This window comes from Pimephales promelas, chromosome 7, assembly GCF_988280905.1.
Source record: "Pimephales promelas chromosome 7, fPimPro1.hap1.1, whole genome shotgun sequence".
Classification (NCBI taxonomy): Eukaryota; Metazoa; Chordata; class Actinopteri; order Cypriniformes; family Leuciscidae; genus Pimephales; species Pimephales promelas.
Window position 1 is genome coordinate 6,699,621 of NC_142775.1, and position 19,268 is coordinate 6,718,888.

A 19,268-nucleotide genomic window follows, 5' to 3' on the forward strand; every position below is an offset into this window, starting at 1 on the left:
ATTTTCAATTTTGACATTTTTAGGTCAAACCGTTGTCTTGTCATTCATATAATGGAGGTCTATGGTCACCACCTCAAAGAGCATGCACAGAGTAGTCCAAATTAACGAGTTAATGACTTGTTAATGTAAGTACACATTGATGGCCTAAGACGCGAAAACGAGCGGTTTGTGTGAGAAAACCAACAGTAATTATATAGTTTTTACCTCTTTTTACCACATCCAAGTGATCTGAGGGTACGGGCACTTCGGTCGCCGGCAAGCACCGGAAGTGATCTGTTGCGATATAAATACTGTTCGTTTTCTCACACAAACCGCTCGTTTCGTGTCTTAGGCCATCAATGTGTACTTACATTTAGGAGTCATTAAATCATGTTTAATCTGGACTTCTCTGTGCATGCTCTTTGAGGTGGTGACCATAGACCTCCATTATATGACTGACAGACAAGAACGGTTTGTCCTAAAAATGTCAAAATTTAAAATACTGTGGAAACAAAGACACCTACATCTTGGATGCCCTTGAGGTAAGTTAAAACGTATCAAAAATTAATTTCAAAGTGAACTATCCCTTTAATCTAGTGTAAGCACATTTTTTTTTGTTTCTTTGAACAAATTTATGGGCAAATTATTTCTGGATTCTGTGGTAATCAACCTTGAACATTCCTTTTGTGCAGTTATTCGTGAGTATAATAGTTCCAGTTAAAAGAAAGAAAAGAACACAACAGACGGACAACTGGGAGAAGTGAAGAGGAGAAGACATATAATGTCATTCTGGTCCTTCATTATGAAATTATAACCTTAACATTCTGGAATGCTCAATTTCCCAGTGGAACATTCCAGAACATCTGTGAGTTTCATTATTTTAGAGCACTTCATGGGTCTAATACTCTGGAATGCGATCTTCTCCATTTCCTATATTACTACCGCCGAATGTACTGGATTTCAACCCTGCGCGCTCTATAAATCCAGTGCCAGTCTTTCTATCTCGTCTATCAGGAAGTCAATGTCAGACCTGGTCACAGCCGCATTGGAGACGACCATCCTGAAGAAGTTGACCTTCTCCCCCTGAGGCTGGTAGCCCACCATTGTTGTCCCACACTCCATCATCATTGCCTTGATCTTGGGGGCAACCTAGATGGACAGAAAGTTTAATACTTCTACAGTATTATGAATTAATGAAGACTTGTGTTTTGGAGTACTTGTAATTTTTTAGCATTTTGTTGCACAGTATTATGGTAACCATGCTAAATAAAGAGGTTTTTTTTTTGTTTGTTTGTTTTTTGTGGTGAAATATGTAGTGTACCGGCCAAAAGTTAATAATTAGGAATAATTGCTTTTTATGTTTTTGAAAGAAGTCTTATGCTCACCAAGGCTGCATTTATTTGATCCAAATTACAGTAAAAATAACAATATTGTGAAATATTATTACAATTTCAAATAAGAGAAGGCTCATGTGACACTGAATACTGGTGTAATGGTTGATGCAAGGAAAAAATTACATTTAAATGTATTGAAATAGAAAATTATAATAATATTTCACAGTAAGGATTTTTTTATTGTAATTTCATGAAACAAAGGCATCCCTGGTGAACAGAAAATACTTCATTTAAAAAAAAAAAATAATAATAATAATTGAAAAATTATTCCAAACTTTTGGCCAGTAGTGTACACATTTGTGTCGGATCAGTTAGTGTATATAAGAGCAGGAGCGAGTCTTTATCATTTCACCATATGAAGCCGTTTTCTTTTCTCCTCTCCGTCTGGCAGGAGTCGCAGGCTTGGAGGAATGTACCAGAAACACACGTTGGTGTGCTGGGGCTAAGAAACAGTCAGAAAGACAAGCACATATCATTTAAGGAAAACTGGACCAGGACAGTTCTAGGATTTCAATATTAGGTGGCCCTAAATGAGGGTATAGAATTTGTTTTAATATTGTTTGAATACTAGGGTAGGCATGATACAAACAGTAGGTTCTGCACTACCTATCAAATCAAAACCTAAATATTGAATTCATTTCTAATAATTTTAAATAACCAGCTAATATTTAGTAATGTTCATTGAGAATATAGACAAACTTTATATTACTGTAATTACATTTTTTAACACATTTACGCCCAGTTTCACAGACAAGGCTTAAGCCTAGTCCCAGACTAAAATGCATGCTTGAGCTGTTTTAACTGAAAGCAACTTCCACTGACAGATCTTAAAATATATCCATTATTTTGTCTCAAGATGAACAACAGCAATGTTTTTTTTCTTTCCAAGGCACGTTTATAAAAGCTACTTAAATGTCCTGATTGAAGGTCTAATCCTGGGTAAATCTAAGACCTGTCTGTGAAACCGGTCCATATTGTTTTAAACACTATCATTTTTTTTTTAACTCTACATTTGTGCAGTAAAATTGACTTCAAAGCAACACCAAGCAACTTTTCTGCGGTCACCCTACAGGTTGGAAGCGGAATTGTCTAATAATTTAGCCTACCGCATCCTACTGTCGCACGCCTATACCGTAATCCTACATGTTTATCCAGCACCGGCTTTAGAATCAACAATGGGCACAGACAAGGTAGAGTACGTTTCATAATTTTATGAAAGTGTAGTTGTAGTCTACTGTCGAGTACCCTCCACCTATCGGCAATTGTAAAACAAGTCAAATTTGTAGTTTTCTCAGGTCTCATTCGCACTACAGAAACGCGACCCGATCTGGCAATCTTACACAGCGTGGATATATCAGATAAAGGACCGCAATGCGGTGGCAAAAGTGCATTTCACCATGTCACGACTTGATGAACCACTGAAACGATTTTGAAAACATTATTTTAAGGTAAAAATTCGTACTTAGTGTTGCTTTAAATAAGATCTACATCTATCATTTTCATTTATGGAGATAACATGGAAAATGTGCCAAGCTTTAGTGGACGATTTATGTCACCTGGTGGAAAACAAACACTTTTAACATATAGAAATTATTACTAAAACCAGTAGATGGCAATAGATAACCACTCATGAGCTCATGTGCCATTTCCACTCTCTTTTATAGTTTTTTATGCATGTTTTGCTTTTGGATTTATAATAAAATTAATATTATAACAAATTTTAGCAATTTTATGGCACTGAAGTAGCCTATGAAGTAATGCGCCGAATAACAGAGTCAGACTAAAATATGGGAGTGAGCTGAAGCCTTTCAACGGTTTTAAAGGGGACTGAAGTGATCATGAATTAGTGAACATATTACGGAGTTAATCACAAATATTTAGGGGGGCTGGTGGAAATTTTAAATGGGTATTCCTTGAACAAATTATACCTTTGTGAATCATAATAAACACCCAATTTTCTTTGCTACATTCTTTGCTTCAGTGCAATGGGGGTGTTCATTTTCAACATCTCTAAGGTCTGAAATGTTCTTGTCTACACAAGCACATGGACGTCAACACTTTGAGCATAACAAATGCCATATTAAGTACTGTTGCATTCTGAAATGTGTCAGAATGCAAGTATGTGCTGCATTTTCAGCATTGCCACGAGGGGCAGTGTAGTGATGTAAACTTCAACGGTCTTCTTCTGTGGTCAGTTGTCTCTTCTCTTCAAACCAGGTCAACTGCTGTCAGAGCAAACGTTTGAGGAGAATCTTGCTGAACAAGTGTGTTACAGGCCCTTACCAGATTGTAGAACGTAGAGCAACTCTCTGCTAGTCTAAAAGACACAGGGCAGCTTAAGAAAGCAATGATAATGCTCAGACGAGTAACAGACACCTTGACTTTGAATAGTACTATAGTATGTCATTAAGTTTCAGCTTTTAAATTCTATGTAAATGTATTTATTTGTGAATGCGTATGACAGTGTTTTTTTTTTATGTGTATGCCTGTTTTGCTTCAACCAAATTGCCTTCGGGAAATGAATAAAGAGGAACTGAACTGAACTGAATTATGGACAGTGGTAAACTCTGCTGTGTTTTCACTCACCTCCCCTTGAAACACCATCTCATATCCTTCTCGGTTCTTGATCTTGTGGTAGAGATACTCAGACAGCTCCAAACATCTGTCAATGTGTCTCTCAAAGCCAATAGTGCCCTGTTAAAGACCAAAGATCCATAACGAGACAGCTGATATTCATCCATCCACCCATTCATCCATCCAACCATTCACCTATCCATCCATCCATCCATCCATCCATCCATCCATCCAATCTATATATCGATCCACCCACCAATTCTTCCATCATCCATGATTCAACAGTTCATTCATTCAACCATCCCTCCACCCATTCATCCATCCAACCGTTCACCTAACCATCCATACATCCATCCATCCAATCTATCTATCGATCCACCCACTAATTCTTCCATCATCCATGATTCAACAGTTCATTCATTCAACCATCCCTCCACCCATTCATCCATCCAACCATTCACCTATCTATCCATACATCCATCCATCCATCCATCCATCCATCCATCCATCTATCCATCCAATCTATATATCGATCCACCCACCAATTCTTCCATCATCCATGATTCAACAGTTCATTGATTCAACCATCCCTCCACCCATTCATCCATCCAAATGTTCACCTATCCATCCATCCATCCATCCATCCAATCTATATATCGATCCACCCACTAATTCTTCCATCATCCATGATTCAACAGTTCATTCATTCAACCATCCCTCCACCCATTCATCCATCCAAATGTTCACCTATCCATCCATCCATCCATCCAATCTATATATCAATCCACCCACCAATTCTTCCATCATCCATGATTCAACAGTTCATTCATTCAACCATCCCTCCACCCATTCATCCATCCAACCGTTCACCTAACCATCCATCCATCCATCCATCCAATCTATATATCGATCCACCCACCAATTCTTCCATCATCCATTCAACCGTTCATTCATTCAACCATCCCTCCACCCATTCATCCATCATTCATCCAGCCATTCACCTATCCATCAAGTCAAGTCACCTTCATTTATATAGCGCTTTTAAAAATAAAGATAGTTTCAAAGCAGATTTGCAGTGATAATAGGAAATTTAAGTAACAGAGATTGTTTTGGCTTTACAGCAGCTCTAGAATAAAGTTATTGTCCAGCTAAAGTTCGTTTTTGATTGAGTCAAAGAACATTAGTTATTAACTTAGGGGCCCGTTACACAACACCATTTACACTGAAAGCAAAAAACCTTTAGCGTGTTCTGGCCACTCATCCGCTCGACCATCCACTCCCTCCCTCCATCCAACCATTCATCCCACCGCTCATCCATCCAACCTTCCATACATCATACATCTATCTACACATTCATTAATCATCCGTTGAACCATTCATTCATTCATTCATTCATTCATTCATTCATTCATTCATTCATTCATTCATTCATTCATTCATTCATTCATTCATTCATTCATTCATTCATTCATCCATTCATTTGTTCATCAATCCATGGAAGGGGTGGACTCTGAAATCCACTGCTGCTTCAATGTATATGTAATGAGTGATTATAATCAAGGTTTTAATAAAAAAATGTTCCTTCTAAATATCAAATGAGTTGAATATCTTCTCTAGGCTTATGAGATTTTACTTTGTTATAGAAGTTACCAGTGTGCTCACTGAAATTTTCTTTTCATGTATTCTCTAATGTCTGAATTACAGTAAATATCTGGGAGGTGACTGGCTTCCAGAAATGAAATATGGACTCGTTTTGTGTTTGAGAAAGGTCTTCCACATGTCGATACATACATCTGCTTTTCTAGGGTACCCTGACAACTATGGTCAAAGGGGTCATTGAGGTCTATAGTTTAAAGGATCATCTCTTTGTTAAAAACTTATTTTCTTCGACATGTTGGCACCTAGGGTTAGGCGGAGGAATACTTGTGCCTAACTCAGGGTCCTGGTGGAAGCTGCACGACTACCGTTCAAGGAGATGTGCTACTGCCTATCAGTCCATTTGTGGAAAATTACTATATTTATCTATTTCTTAGACAATCAGAATCATTCAACCTGAAGCAAGGATAGCTTAGACCTTGGCAAAGGGTATAACTGCTGTGATCGTTGTAACTCTAAGAGGAACGGCCTATACAAACTCCGTGTGAGTCTTGAAGATGACTTCTGCTGATGAAACTGCAAACTATCTTCAGTAAAACTTTTCTTTCATTCATTACATGTGTCTCTTGTCATAAATTGACTGCTCTTCTGACTCTGGGTCTTAATTAATCATATCTGGTTCTTGGGTCTTTGACTGTAAACTCCATCAATCCATTTATTTGACTCGTGAGTAACACATTATCAGACACTGAGGTTCTGATCTCATGAATGTGCACACGCACCTTTGACTTCCACATGAGCCAGAATTTGAAGATGTCTACATGACGGCCACACTGTATGGCCTTGTCCCCCGTGTCATAGGTGACATCATACTGTTTATCTGGCTGAAAGAGATATCCAGCACACATGGAGTTGCAGCCCTGTAGCAGACCCTGTTAAACACACGAATACAGTGAGATAGCATGAGCACTTAGCAGAGATGAACATAATCACATGTAAAAATGTCCTGTCTATTTTGTTTCTAGTCAGTTTTCTTTCTATCCCATCACTGATTTTTACTCCGTTCTATTATCATTTGGACTCATTCATTCTGCCGCCCCCATTTCTGTCTTTCTCTCTTACCTTCTCTCGGACCAGAATGGCGGAGCACTGTAGTGGGACACCCATCATCTTGTGTGGGTTCCATGTGACAGAGTTAGCTCTGCAGAAACAACTCTGATCAGAACACTGCGCTGGCACACAGTTTAGTTGGTTGTAGAGGCAAGAATACATGCTTAAAGGAGAACTCCAGCTTTGGTCTAATTACACATTGGGTCTTATCAAGCGAAACGATCGCTCATTTAAAAAAAAATGACAAAGTTTAAGTTTTATAAGCTCCAATGCTCGCCTTGCTCTGTACTGCAAAGCGCGTTTGTGACTCTCCTGTTCGAACTCTCCACTCGTTTCGTTCGTTGAATGAACCAAATGACTTGGAAAAAGATTCGTTCATTTTGATGAACGAGTTCGAACAGGAGTCACAAACGTGAATCGCTGTACAGAGCAAGGCAAGCATTTGAGCTTATAAAACTTAAACTTTGTTATTTATTTATTAAATGAGCGATCGTTTCGCTTGATAAGACCCTTATTCGTCATCTGGAATCGTTTAAAGCCCTTTGAACAGTTTGCAGTTTGCACTGAAACTGTCTTTTGGACCTTGAACCGTTTGGTTCCCATTGAAGTCCATTATATGGAGAAAAATCCTGGAATGTTTTCATCAAAAACCTTAATTTCTTTTCGACTGAAGAAAGAAAGACATGGACATCTTGGATGACATGGGGGTGAGTAAATTATCAGCAAACGTTTTTTTTTCTTCAAAAATGAACTACTCCTTTAATTGCATGTTAATTGTAATTAAATGAAAATGAAGTATAAAAGAATATTAAATAGATTTCATGGTAAACAAAAATATACTTTAAAGCAGTGTTGTAGTCGAGACCACCTCACTCGAGTCCGAGTCGAGACCGAGACCAGAGAGAGTCGAGTCCGATTTTGTCATGCGCAGTTGTGCACTAGAAAATCACCAATCACTGGGCGTGTCAATCAATTTAAAGAAATATTTTATTAACATACATTAATAGTCATGAAAAATATTTTGAATTGAACTCGAGTGGACTCGGGAATGAGTCCTAAAATTTTTTTTTTTTCGCGTACGAGTCAATTCCGAGTCCAAATGCACACGAGTCCATGACAAGACCAAGACCATTAAAATATGGTCTCGAGACCGAGTCCGAGACGAGTACGAGTCTCGAGTACTACAACACTGCTTTAAAGTAATTTTATGTAATGTATTTAAATATTTAACTACACATTTGTAATGATGAAGTTGCAATCTAGTACATTTAAATGTAATATTGAATACCAAACTACAGTTAAAATTAAAATCAAGTACTTTACATATACTTTAGTATGTTAGTCGACAGATCAAAATAAGGGTACTTCTTTAAAGCATCACAAAAGATTATCAAAACATAAAATGTACTACACAATATTAGTGAATTAAATATGCTATATAAGGTTTATAGCTTATGTATGATACCTCTCAATGCCGTTAAGCTTGTGTCTGTGTTTTCTGGACATCAGCAAACCTCCACCCCACGCTCCCTTAAAAACATATTCACACAACCAGTTTTTTTTTTAAAAAGTATTCACAGCATTCAATACGCCTGTTTAAGAGAGTAAAGAAATAATCACAAACGTACATCCACATGAAGCCACAGGTTGTATTTTTCACAGATGTCCGCGATCTCATTGATTGGATCAAAGGCTCCATACACTGTAGATCCAGCTGTGGCGTTCACAAACATCGGCACAAACCCCTGACAGCACACACACACAAAAAGCTTCACATACACAATCCGAATCAATGTTAATTGCAATTAAATGAAAATTTGTTATAGATTAAATTCGACCAATCTTCAGTAAGACTTAAGTATTACACACTGCAACATGTGCTTTAATATGCAAGTAAACACATCAAAATAAGGGCACTTCTAATTAAAGCATGACAAAAGGTTACTAAATCAATCATTTAAAATGTTCTTTAAAGTAAAAAATAAGTGCACTTTTTAAGAAGCATAGTCATGAAAGTGTACTCCTTTTTTACGTCCTCCTTTTATTTCATTAATATTCTCTGCAAGCACAGTTTTTAAGATTTTAAAAGAAAAATTTAAGAGCACATTCATTACAATTAAGCACACTTCTTTTTCACAAGTATTGGCTTCCAGAGGATGTGTTGCTGGAAACATGATAATGAGAATGATGTGGTAAATTAAATGAGAGAACATCACAGACTTAAATATCTAATAAACATTCCACCAATCAGCAATAAGTATTACAGTCAGTATGATTATCACCTCTTAAAGGGATACTACCCCATTTTTTTCATATTAAACTATGTTATTCCCTGAACAAAGACGAGTTGATACATACCTCTCTCGTCTCAGTGCGTGCGCTCAATCGCTCTGGCGCGCGACGACACTTTGTTAGCACTTAGCCCAATTCATTCATTAGGATCCAAGCAGAGAAGCGACCAAACACCTCCACGTTTTCTCTATTTAAATGCAGTTACTCGAGCAGTGTAACTACGCCCTAGGACGGTGACACAAAATAAAACATTGCGCTTTTCCAAGCGTGTAAAGTGGGTAACTATAATGTATGGCGGAATACCACAGCAAGTGTTTCGGAGCGCTTTGACTCGCCGCAGTAATATTGTGATAATGTCAACGTTTAATTTTGTGTCACCATTCTTGGTCGAGTTACACTACTCGTGTAACTGTATTTAAATAGGGAAAACATGGAGGTATTGAATGAACCCCTATTGAATGAACTGGGCTAAGCTAAGTGCTAATAAATGTCGCCGCGCCAGAGCGATTGAGTGCACACACTGAGATGACAGAGGTATGTACCCAGATAGCAAACTGACATTGAATCAACGTGGAAACATGACATCGAAACAACGTTGATCTGACATTGTTTTGCTCATCGAATTAACGTTGAACCAACGTCAGACGCGTCATTCTTTCAAAACTAACGGAAAATCAACTTTGTTTCAACGTTATGAAAGCAAACCAATTTTCGATTTTCATTTAGCTTTGAAGAATGCCGCGTCTGACGTTGGTTCAACGTATGGCGGAATACCATAAAAAAAGTGCTTTAGAGCACTTCAACTTGGCGCAATAATACCTTCACTCGTGAAAAGTCCTCTTACCGGCTCCCACTTCCTTGCTCTCCCCCTCCCTCTTATTTCCGTCAATGCAGCCAACATGACATGCGACAAAGCGGGAGCCAGTTAGAGGACTTTTCACGAGTGAAGGTATTAATGCGCCAAGTTGAAGTGCTCCATACATGGTATTCCGCCATACAATATAGTCATCAATTTTAAACGCTTCGAAAAACACAACGTTTTATTTTGTGTCACCAGCCTAGGTCGAGTTACACTAATCGAGTAACTGTGTTTAAATAGGGAAAACGAGGAAGTGTTTTGTCGCTTCTCTTTTTGGCCCGTATTTAAAGCACTGGGCTAAGCTAAGTGCTAACATAGTTTTGCAGCAATACAGAGCGATATAGTGCTGAGACGAGATAGGTATGCATCAGCTCGTCTTAATTAAGGGAATAACATGGTTTAATATGAAAACCCGGTGGAGTATCCCTTTAAAGGATTAGTTCACTTTTGAAAAAACTTTTGCTGATAATTTACTCACCCCCATGTCATCCAAGATGTCCATGTCTTTCTTTCCTCAGTCGAAAAGAAATTAAGGTTTTTGATGAAAACATTCCAGGATTTTTCTCCTTATAATGGACTTCAATGGGAACCAGGTCCAACCGAGGTCCAAACGACAGTTATAACAGTTTCAGATGCAGCTTCAAATGTCTTTAAACGACACCAGACGATGAATAAGGGTCTTATCATGCGAAACGATCGGTTATTTCAAAACTTATTCCAAAAATGTAACTTTTCTAAGGACAAATGCTAGCCTTGTAATATATTGTGAGGCGCGTTTGCAACGTCACGTAATACGTAATTACGTTCAAAAGGTCACGGGCGACGTAGCCGGAAGTACAGAATCAAAATCGTCCGACATCGTTGTTTTACCTTTTAATTCTTTTTTGTAAACGGCGTTTGAGTTAGTTTTCACGTTCAACCTATGCATTCAACTTGTAAACACTCTGACTCTGTACTTCTGGCTACGTCGCCCGTGACCTTTTGAACGTAATTACGTATTACGTGACGTTGCAAACGTGCCTCACAGAATGGAGAAAGGCTAGCATTTGTCCTTAGAAAAGTTACATTTTTGGAATAAGTTTTGAAATAACCGATCGTTTCGCATGATAAGACCCTTATTCATCGTCTGGTGTCGTTTAAAGACATTTGAAGCTGCATCTGAAACTGTTATAACTGTCGTTTGGACCTCGGTTGGACCTGGTTCCCATTGAAGTCCATTATAAGGAGAAAAATCCTGGAATGTTTTCATCAAAAACCTTAATTTCTTTTCGACTGAGGAAAGAAAGACATGGACATCTTGGATGACATGGGGGTGAGTAAATTATCAGCAAAAGTTTTTTCAAAAGTGAACTAATCCTTTAAGGAAATAACATACTGTAGTTTAATATGAAAAAAAAACTGTGGAGTATCCCTTTAACACGACAAGAAGCGCAAAGAGCTCATTGTCTGTTCCGTGAGGCTGACAGAGAGGTGTATGGAAGAGTTTATTCATTTGAACAGGACACTCACCTTCTGTTTGGCGTCAATGACTTTGGCCTCCAGATCAGCTGGAATGACTCTACCTCTAACAAAGAGACACAAATCTGTAACACAGATTCTCGCTGATGAGTGGATCCACAAACACACAACACAGACACACTTACCTTTCGTCTGTTCTCAGCAAGATCAGATTCTCTGTGCCAAAACCCAGCACTGCACTGGCCTTCTTTATAGAGTAGTGACTCTGGGAACAATATAGTAACAGACTTGTAAGTAAGTGATATTTCGTACATCTAATGTATACTTTAACTTTAATGTTGTGTGACTTTCATTCTTCTGTTGGACTTTTTGCAGAATATCCTGGCGCCTCTATTCCATAAAAGTGAATAGAAATGAGGTCTGTCGAGCTTCAAAACTGACAAACACGACCCATGAAAAGCAACATCCAGCATAGCTCTCACATTTAAATATGGCGCAAGACACATCACACCAGGTTTGACATCAATGGTGATCAGTAAAGGAGCCGAGAACGTTTGATGTCATTGATATCTTAATGTGTGGACATGAGATGCGAGAGCCGCGGCAAATGAGCTTCATAGAGAGAAACTGCTACAGTTTTGGTCTTTTGATCTCACAAAATGCTAGCTTATGGTTTTTAAGGAGAGGGTCGTACAAATTCCGTCATAATCTATTAAATCTGTCATTTTAATTCATATATTTTAATTATAATTTAATAGTTTTTGCAATGTTTTGATTCACATTTTCAATGAAAATGGATGGGCATATAAAAAAGATTATGCATTTAGTTATTTATGAAGAGAACAGATTACCAATCAATTTTTCATGTTCAACACCAAGCAAAGCTGATTAATGTTTGTTTGTTTTTTCCGAAGTGACAGCCACAAAAACATGACCTTTGTGCCTGAACAGGCAAATATGAACAACACAATATTGCAAAATACACTCACCTAAAGGATTATTAGGAACACCTGATCACTTTCTCATTAATGCAGTTATCTAATCAACCAATCACATGGCAGTTGCTTCAATGCATTTAGGGGTGTGGTCCTGGTTAAGACAATCTCCTGAACTCCAAACTGAATGTCAGAATGGGAAAGAAAGGTGATTTAAGCAATTTTGAGCGTGGCATGGTTGCCGGTCTGAGTATTTCACAATCTGCTCAGTTACTGGGATTTTCACGCACAACCATTTCTAGGGTTTACAAAGAATGGTGTGAAAAGGGAAAAACATCCAGTATGCAGCAGTCCTGTGGGCGAAAATGCCTTGTTGATGCTAGAGGTCAGAGGAGAATGGGCCGACTGATTCAAGCTGATAGAAGAGCAACTTTGACTGAAATAACCACTCGTTACAACCGAGGTATGCAGCAAAGCATTTGTGAAGCCACAACACACACAACCTTGAGGCGGATGGGCTACAACAGCAGAAGACCCCACCGGGTACCACTCATCTCCACTACAAATAGGAAAAAGAGGCGACAATTTGCAAGAGCTCACCAAAATTGGACAGTTGAAGACTGGAAACATAATTAATAAGTCTCGATTTCTGTTGAGACATTCAGATGGTAGAGTCAGAATTTGGCGTAAACAGAATGAGAACATGGATCCATCATGCCTTGTTACCACTGTGCAGGCTGGTGGTGGTGGTGTAATGGTGTGGGGGATGTTTTCTTGGCACACTTTAGGCCCCTTAGTGCCAATTGGACATCGTTTAAATGAGCATCTTGTATTGTGTTTGTTTAACAAATCATCTGCTAAATCTATTGAATATATACAGTAGATATTCATTCATGTGTCTGACTACGGTTGCAGATGCTTAGTCAACTTGATCTCGAGTGTATATCAGTCCCACCAGGATTTCACGATTTTTTTTTTGTGATTTTTGCGATCAAAATGACTGATTTTGTGGTGGTAATTTCCCAAAATTTGTGAAAAAATTTGCGATTTATATATAACATTTACCATAATAGTATTCAGTCCTTCCAGAAAAACGCAGAGTTTTTTTTGTGATTGTTGCTGGCAAAAATTGATTGATTACGCGGCCCGTTTTCTTTAAAAATGCGATGGAATATGCGGGATATTTATGCAATTTTATGCGATGAAATTGCAGGAATTTGCAAAAATTGAGGGAACTTGCAAAAATTGCGGTTTGATTAAAAAGAGAAAAAAAGTGATTCCCCCAACATCCTGTTCTCACTAGGCTAATGTAAGAGTCATTTCTTATTACTTCCTTTGATAAACAAGCATACTACATCCTAGAAAGTGCTGGAAATATTTAATTTCTCATCTTGTTTTATTTCAGACTGTAACGAGTGTAAATAAGGTGTGGCCCCTTTAAGAGCTGCGCGCTCCTGTTGAACTCTCTGCAGTGTTATATGTGCGCCTCGAACACCCAATGTGTGCGGGTAATTTCTGTTTGATGCTACTTCTTTTATCTTATGTTGTTTATTAAGTAACGATGTGACGGTAGAACGTGTGACAGACAGTTATACGAGTTCGATTTGTGAGACGTCAATCGCCTCCGTGAGTGTGTCTGGCGTCGCGTAATTGCGTCACTTCCTAACGTTCCCATGGAAACAGGGGGAAATGGCTGCTCTTGTGTGAAGCAAACGCAACATTTTTCAACTTTCTTCTAAGATACATGTGACTTTTTTTGCAACGAAAATGCGAGGATTATGAAATTATGCAAACCCCGCATATTTTGCACGGAAATCGACAATTTATGCGGCAAAAGTGCGGCGTATTTGAAAAAATGCCGCCCCCACATAAATATGTGGACCTTGGCTGATTTTGCATTGAATTCAGCGATCGCATAATCGCGTTTTTCTGGAGGGACTGGTATATGGACTGTTCCAATATGGCGAACAGTTTAAGCGTAACAGCCCATTGAAACAGCCGCTAATGAGGCCTCTATGTATCTATATGGTGGAGCGTACATCATTTGTACACTTGTTATTGCGGTGCATTGTGGGATTGAATGAGTGCACTCGATAACGTCCACTATTGTTTCAGACAGCACTACAAATGGCTGCCCTCTCAAATAGTGCCCTATTTAAGGGTATAGGGGGCGATTTTGGATGCACACGTTTGTCCTTCGTCCTCCACCAGATCCGCATTACTCGCTCATTTTTCACCTCTTTCATCAAAAACATCACAACACTTTGGCCGTTTGAACTAAGATCAAAGACGACAAAATTATAGAACATTAATATGCGGACTCGCCACCAACTGGACAGGGGTGGGAATTACCTTTACAAGTTACAATAGATCACCCTCAGTGTAATCTGTCAAAATGAATTGCGGCCTTCAGATTTGTCCGTCAATGCTAAAGAAAATGTAATCACTGACAGAAAATATTTGGTTAACACGACCACTGCTTTCAATAAATGGCACAAGTTGTATGCGCTACTTTTATAGTTCTTTGTGCTTGTTTGATCAGTTTTGGAGCTCGCTGCTTCATTATGGAAAAGAGGAACCAGGATATTCTGCAAAACTTTTAGGCTCTCAAACCCACAATAATTTCATCAGTCAGTGAAGCCAGTATGTGTTCTTCACATCAACACTGTGGCGATAAGTGAAAATTCTATCAAAACAAAAGTGTTTCTTTTAACTTTGACTTTGAAGATAATCAAACCGCTAAAGACCGGTAATCACAATTTTTGATTAGACCAATAAAAAAGTGCATAAATGACACAATCATCCCCCTTTTTTCACGTTTTTCTTTCTTCAGTCGAAAAGAAATTAAGGTTTTTGATAAAAACATTCCAGGATTTTCTCCATACAATGGACTTCATTGGGAACCAAACGGTTCAAGGTCCAAAAGACCGTTTCAGTGCAGCTTCAAAGGGCTTTAAACGACTCCAGACGATGAATAAGGTCATGACTTGAAAAAAGATTTGTTCATTTTGATGAACGAGTTTGAACAAGAGAGTCACAAACGAGCATCACAACAAAGCAAGGCGAGCATTTGTGCCCATAAAAATTAAACTTTTTTATTTATTTTTTAAATGAGTGATCGTTTCGCTAGATAAGACCCTTGCTCATCATCTGGTGTCATTTAAAGCCCTTTGAAACTGCACTGAAACTGTCTTTTGGACCTTGAACCGTTTGGTTCCCAATGAAGTCCATTATATGGAGAAAATCCTGGAATGTTTTCATCAAAAACCTTAATTTCTTTTCGACTGAAGAAAGAAAGACATGGACATCTTGGATGGACATGGGGGTGAGTAAATTTTCAGCATAAGTTTTTTTTAAAAGTGAACTACTCCCTTTAAGTACTCACAGAGATAGAGAGAGAAAGAGAGAGAGAGACACCTACATGTTCTGAGGTGAACAGCACCAGTCTGGGAACTGCTGCCATGCCTTTGATTTTAACCTCAGGATAGTGTTTATAGCGCGCCACCATCACGCTGTACATGTTTGAGATCGCTCCCCCTGCAAGAACAAACAATTTGTTTCATTTAACTGATTGAATTAACATTGTGTGTACTGATAACCTCAAGAACAGAACATTTACATGTGTCTTGATTACAAACAAACAAACAAACTCAAACAAATTGAATAATATTATTTAGTCGATACAATTCGAATTATTCTGTGACCGAATTTTATTAAAATTGTTGCATGTATGCGTTTATAATTGTCTGCAGTCTAGCTTTTCTCAGTCTAGAAAGCTCCAAATTCAAAAATAATTTCACATTTCTTCTACATAAATGACCCATTTTATATACACGGAACGAAAAAAATACACAGTGACTTTTAATCTCAAATTATTAATTCTTCTGTGGATTAAAAGGCCATACCTGGTGAGAAAATTCCATCGCCCTCTCCATTTGGCCAGCCAATAATCTCTCGCATTTTCTTCAGGGTGAGCTGTTCCATCAGTACAAACACTGGTGCAATCTCATATGTGAACCTGTAAACACACACACACACACACACACACACACACACACACACACACACCTCATTTCTACTCATCCCACATTAATGAGTGTCTTGACAGCAGGAGGTAATTCACTAACTATACTGTATTTATGTAAGTCTGTTCAATCCATCACAGAATCATTCTGAAGCATCTTCAGCCTTTTAGCACCAGTCAATAATCCTCCGCGGTGATTAGTAATGACGAGCAGCTCATTATACATGCAAATGTCAGAAGTGCTCATGCAGTTCTGTCTAATCAATATAAAACAATTCTGACATAATTTACTGACAGCAGGAACATGTGCAAACATGAAAAGTGAAGTCATATACTACAGGAGACAGGGGCTAGTTGTCACATGGGGAAATTGACACAAGGATGTATATCTCATGCTGCCTTTAAGTGTTTTATGGAATTATCGTAAATACTAGTTTCCTAGTTAGAGAATAGGACGACTTCTCAAGTCAAAAGTCACGACTTCAGAAGCAGGAAGTAGGACATTTTCGATAGCACGCGAAGGCAGCATTAGTAACAGTGAGGTTTAGTGTCAAAAGTGCAATTCTCTAGGAGATTTTTTTCTTCTTGTATTTGGCATTTTTTGTGCCATCCTTTTAGTATAAACTCCATATTAAATTTTGTTTTTTAAAAGCTGTTTACATATGTCAACATAGGTTAACGCCGCTTGAACAGACTTTCGTGCTTAAACAGACAAAAATAAAATGTCAAAATTCATATTTTGTCAAGTATCCTCATAAGCACAGTCTTAAATGAGCTAAAAAGTGTTAAAGGAGCATAAAAAGTATGTGTCAGATCTACGTCATGAGTGTCTTAAAGTCACTGACTGTTGTCCATTATAGCAGCAGTGTCACAAAATACCGCCCCTTAAAATCCACAGGATCAGACATTTTTGTCACAGTGTGGTGTTGGCAAAGGAAGAGGATGAGGCAAATGGTTCCAAGATGAATACTTTTACTTACAATAGGTTGGTATAGACAGGTTGGATACATACACAATAAGAATGGACAAGGACAGGCTGAACTAAAAGGAACTAAATACAGACACAACTGAACAATAATGAGGTGAGGACAGGTGACACAGATGATGATGACGATGAACAGGTGTGTAATGAGGGTGTGAGTTCACGTGTGAAGACATGAGGGATTCTGGGAAGTGTAGTGAAGAAGAAGACAGATTGGTTTGGTGCAGAAGACAACTGTGACACATTTGGGGAAGAAGGAAATAAATCTGAGGATGAGGAGTAAATCTTTTATATAGTCTTACAGCTCAAACATTAATTGGGGCTCAGGTCAGAAAGCAGACAGACTGGCTAAACTGACCGTCTGCTTGCTGTCTCACGTCACTGAGGTCAGATAAATCCCACCACATAGTGCTCTTTCACCTAGATATCATCATATAAAGACTGTTCCCCAAATTAGGAAATACAAAAAACAACAACAACAAAAAACACCTACATATTTATTTGAATCAGGGGCTAAACTAACAAAAAATAGAAGTTTCTAAGCAACACAACAGTAATGACTTTATGACCTTCTTTACTTACAACATTGATAATATCAGTGAGAAAATTATAACTATGCAACCGTCTATATAACATCGCATCAGGCAGTGCGTTGTAGTCTCCCTGAGGAAAAATTCCAGTCATTCATTGCTATAGGAGAGGAAGAATTTTCTACTTGTTAAATCATCTAAATCGACAACATGTATGCTATACCGACTAAGCTATTCCAGAGGTCAAAGATCCTCTTCTTAATATCATTATTTCATCTTTGTCATTAGCATATGTACCAAAAACTTTTAAGCTGGTTAAAAAAACGCAACTTGATCATACAGAATTAGTCAATTACAGGCCGATCTCATATCTACCTTATCTGTCAAAGACACTAGAAAACGCAGTATCCTCACAACTATGTTCCTTTTTTAGAAAGAAATGATATTTGTAAGGATTTCCAGCCAGGATTTAGACTGTACCATAGTACAGAGACAGCTCTCTTTAGCGTCACAAATGATTTGCTCTTATCATCTGATCATGGTTGTATATGGTGTTACTCGATCTTAGTGCTGCATTTGATACTATTGACCACAACATTCTTTTACATAGACTTGAAACTTATGTTGGCATTTGTGGAATTGCATTAGCATGGTTATCTGACCGTTATCAGTTTGTAGAAGTAAATGAAAAGATTATCGATCACAAGTTCAGTATGGCGTACCACAAGGCTCAGTACTAGGACCGCTGCTATTCACTCTGTACATGCTGCTATTAGGAGATATCATTGGGAAACATGGAATTGGCTTCCGCTGTTATGCTGATGATACTCAGCTGTATATTTCGTCACGCCCTGACGAAACTTACCAATTCATCTGATATAAAAAACTGGATTACTAGTAATTTCCTACTACTAAATTCTGAAAAGACAGATATTGTAATTATTGGACAAAAAACTTCTTCATCATGTAATAAACTAGAATACTGTTTAACACTTAATGGCTGCACTGTCAAACCTTCTTCGTCGGTTAGTATCTGTAAAAACTGATTTTTTCATCTTAAAATATATATCTAAATTACGCCATATGCTCTCAATGACACATGCAGAACAGTTAGTTAATGAATTCATGACATCAAGGTTAGATTATTGTAATGCTCTACAGGGTGGTTGCCCTGCACGCTTAATAAACAAACTCCAGATGGTCCAAAAACGCAGCAGCTCGAGTTCTTACCAGCACCAGGACCATATTAGAACGGTTCTGTCAACACTGCATTGGCTCCCTATTAAACATGGTATACATTTTTTTAATATTGCTAATTAATTACAAAGCACTAAATGGTTTAGCTCCCCAGTACTTCAGCGAGCTCTTAACGCATTATAGTCCTTCATGTCTATTGCGATCTCAAAATTCAAGTGTCAGCTAGTCTCTCTCCAGTGAAGGCCCCTCCCCTTTACCTCTGTACCGATAAAACGTTGTCAAAATAGTTCTGGTTTCCATGGCAATCCCAGCCATCTGTGTCATATGACTGTCAAACA

General features: G+C 38.2%; 1 protein-coding gene across 2 annotated transcripts in view; it reads right to left on the minus strand.

The window, feature by feature from the left end:
- Positions 1-506: 506 nt before the first annotated feature.
- Positions 507-19,268, minus strand: part of gad1a (glutamate decarboxylase 1a) — a 28,614-nt gene continuing 9,852 nt past the window's right edge. Inside the window, exons 6-16 of one of the 2 annotated variants that reach the window (XM_089132994.1) lie at positions 16,103-16,215; positions 15,619-15,734; positions 11,448-11,527; positions 11,314-11,368; positions 8,282-8,398; positions 8,119-8,183; positions 6,666-6,744; positions 6,326-6,475; positions 3,960-4,067; positions 1,726-1,815; positions 507-1,128 (exon numbers count right to left, since the gene is read on the minus strand). In XM_089132994.1, the coding sequence (XP_088989120.1) occupies positions 955-1,128; positions 1,726-1,815; positions 3,960-4,067; positions 6,326-6,475; positions 6,666-6,744; positions 8,119-8,183; positions 8,282-8,398; positions 11,314-11,368; positions 11,448-11,527; positions 15,619-15,734; positions 16,103-16,215 (1,147 nt within the window). In that variant the 3' untranslated portion in view covers positions 507-954. Of the gene's footprint in view, positions 1,129-1,725; positions 1,816-3,959; positions 4,068-6,193; positions 6,476-6,665; positions 6,745-8,118; positions 8,184-8,281; positions 8,399-11,313; positions 11,369-11,447; positions 11,528-15,618; positions 15,735-16,102; positions 16,216-19,268 lie in introns of those variants that run through there. The other variant, XM_039647202.2, reaches the window with a different exon arrangement.